Source organism: Athene cunicularia, unplaced genomic scaffold (genome assembly GCF_003259725.1).
Source record: "Athene cunicularia isolate RWA unplaced genomic scaffold, athCun1 SCF_71, whole genome shotgun sequence".
Lineage (NCBI taxonomy): Eukaryota > Metazoa > Chordata > Aves > Strigiformes > Strigidae > Athene > Athene cunicularia.
The window spans coordinates 36,240-39,018 of record NW_020799503.1 but is presented as its reverse complement, the minus strand read 5'-3'; the positions used below and the strand labels follow the sequence as shown (position 1 = coordinate 39,018).

Below are 2,779 nucleotides of genomic sequence, written 5' to 3'. Positions count from 1 at the left end.
GCACCCTGTGGCCACCGCCTCTACTCCCTGCTGGACAAGGTCACTGGTGGGTGCCACGGGGCCACCACACGTCACCCTGCCGAGTCCCCCCAGCCAGCCCCGGCCGGGTGCTGGGGGTCCCCATGGCACTGGCCTCCCCCCTCTTTGAGCTCTGGATTTGGGGTCCCTCGTGCAGCAGCGTCTGTCCCGCTCCCCTCTCCTCACCCCTGGATTTGGGGTCCCTGCTGCTTGTCCTGCCACCCCGTTTTCTTCTACAGCTTTGGGGTCCCCCCTTGCACCAGTACCCATCCCATCCCATCACACCCCACCCCATTTCTCCCCCCAATTCGGGGTCCCCCTTCCCCTGCCATCCAGGCTTTATGCGGGAGGAGATGGCGCGGCGGGAGGAGGCCGAGCTGCGCCGGAGCCACCAGAAACCGCGGAGCCCCGAGGGCTGGGGGCTGCTCCTGGCCCTCTGGTACTTGGCCTTCTACAAGCCCATCATCACCGAGGGCCACCTGAGGAGGAAGAACATCGAGTTCATCTTCATCCGCTTCAGCGCCTGGCAGTACGCCGGCTGCGACAAGCTCTGGGCTGGCTTGGTCACCACCCTCTGTGACAACATCCGCCACCATTTTGGGGCTCTGCCCCTCAGCGTCTACCATGTGATGGGCACCCGGCCTCGCTTCGCCTCTGGCTTCAGCCAGAAGGAGTGGGTGCTCAAGACGGGCACCTGCCTCAAGCTCTGGGGGCTACTCTTCATCCTGGGCGCCGGCCTCAGCATCCTACTGGTGGCCCTCTTGGTGCCCGGCATCAAGGACCACCACGCTTTGAAGGTGGTGGGGAGCGCCGTCACCTCCCTCTCTGGTTCCGGTTTGGTGCTCGGAGCTGTCTCCGTCTTGAAGAACCTGTTGGTCAGCGAGAAGCAGAAGATTGAGCGCTTGACCAACAGCGAGAAGTTCACCAGCCAGCTGGGCTTCATGAGCAAGGTGCGCAGAGAGGTGGAGGTGCTGGTCGACTACTTGGCCTTCATGGAGATCTTTGAACGCCGACGGCTCCGCGTGGTGCTGGAGATCACCAGCCTGGACATCTGCTACCCAGAGAAGGTGGCCGGTGTCCTCAATGCCATGAACACCTTGCTCTCCGACACCAACACTCCCTTCATCTTCATCCTGGCTGTTGACCCCAGCGTCATCGTCCCCTGCCTGGAGCAAACCGGTTGTATGAAGGGTCTTGCCGACAACGGTTACCTCTACCTCAACCGGACGGTGACGCTGCCCTTCTCCATCCCGGAGATGGGCGCCCGCTCCCGCCTCCAGTGCCTGGAAGCCGCTGTCCAAACACGGGAAGACCTCATGTACCGCATCATCACCAGCAACGTGGAACGCCGCCGAGCCAAATGCCAGCACGTCCCGGCCACTCCCACTGGGCGGGAGGCAGACGCTGAAGCCGTCCGTTGCATCCACGAAGCTTTCCGCTGCCTCCATGATGGCGCCGACCCTCTGGCCCGTTACCTCCCCACCGACGGCACCCATGTCCGCCGCATCGTCAACACCATCCCCATCACCCTCCGGCTCCTCCTGCACCGCACCGGCACCCCCGGCACCCCCTCACCCCGCGCCGCGGCGGCCTGGGTGGTGTTGGCCGACCAGTGGCCATGCCGGCTGAGCTGGGTGCTGCAGTGCTTGGAGGATGCTTGGCAGAGCCACCCGGCGCCGGATCTGGGGGGACGATCCCTGTGGAGCATTTTCCAGGAGAACTTGGGGGAGCTGAGCGCCCTGCGGCAGCCCCTGCACAACGTCCTCAGCCTGGACGGGGACCCTGAACTCTTTCAAACTTTTCTGGCTTGCGATTTCCCCTTCGCCGCCCGCGACGCCCGCGCCTTCCTCGGCGTCACCGTCAACCTGGACCACTCCATCCGGCACAAGATGGGGCTCCTGCGTGGCCTTGACCGCCTGCAGAAAGCCATCGCCGTGTCCCGCAGCGTCCAGTGTCCCCCCACAGAGTGATGGGGACCTTGGGGTTCCCCCAGAACCAGCCCGGTGTGTTGGTGACACTGGGGTGTCCCCATAGCCCGTGCCCTGACCCGTTTGGGGACAGGGACAATTCCTGTCCTCCCCCATCTCTAAAAAGGGGGTGAAAATGCCCATAGGGGATGGAACTGGGGTAACTGGAGGAGACTAGGGGAGCCCTGAGATGACCCAGAGGGTTCCAGGGGTTCACTGACTCCAACCCCCCCATCTGGGATCGCAGAACCCACTGTCGTCCCCCCCCAAAAAAACCCCAACCCATCCTTTGGGGACCATCCCCCTGTGAGTGGGTCCCTGGGGGGAGATATGGGGGGGACCCCCCCCCCCAACAAGCCCCAAAGCCACCGGGGTCATCCCATAATAAACCAGTTAAACCTCCCACTCTGCCTCTTGGCTCAAATAAGCTTTTTGGGGGTCCTGTGGCCTCCTGAGGGAGGGAAGGGGGGTGTTTTGGGAGGGGTCAAGGGACTGAAATGGGTGCAGGGGGGTGCTAAGTTGGGGGGTGCGAATCAGCCCGAAGTGCCAGCTGGGGGAAGGGGAATGTCAGACACCGGGACACGGCGCATCATCAGCGTTAAGTAACTGCCCAAGAACTCCCACCCGCTCCACAAATCCTCCTCAGGGTTGGCTTTTTTTGGGGGGGAGAGGGGGGCGTGTGTGTGTGTGTGTGTGTTGATCTGAATTTGCCTGATTTGCAGAAAGGCCCCAAGAAATCTGATTTCGGAGGGGGGGCTGACCCAAGGAGGGCGGCGTGGTGGGCTCGGGGGGGG

General features: G+C 63.3%; 1 protein-coding gene across 1 annotated transcript; it reads left to right on the top strand.

The window, feature by feature from the left end:
• Positions 1–354: 354 nt before the first annotated feature.
• On the top strand, positions 355–1,988 carry NKPD1 (NTPase KAP family P-loop domain containing 1). The gene has a single exon (XM_026867545.1). The coding sequence runs from the start codon at positions 360–362 to the stop codon at positions 1,986–1,988; it is 1,629 nt and encodes a 542-aa protein (XP_026723346.1). The 5' UTR covers positions 355–359.
• The last annotated feature ends 791 nt before the right edge of the window (positions 1,989–2,779 follow it).

Bases quoted from the DNA above. Each gene is read 5' to 3' on its own strand.
- NKPD1 (XM_026867545.1), top strand. From the start codon at position 360: ATGCGGGAGGAGATGGCGCGGCGGGAGGAGGCCGAGCTGCGCCGGAGC.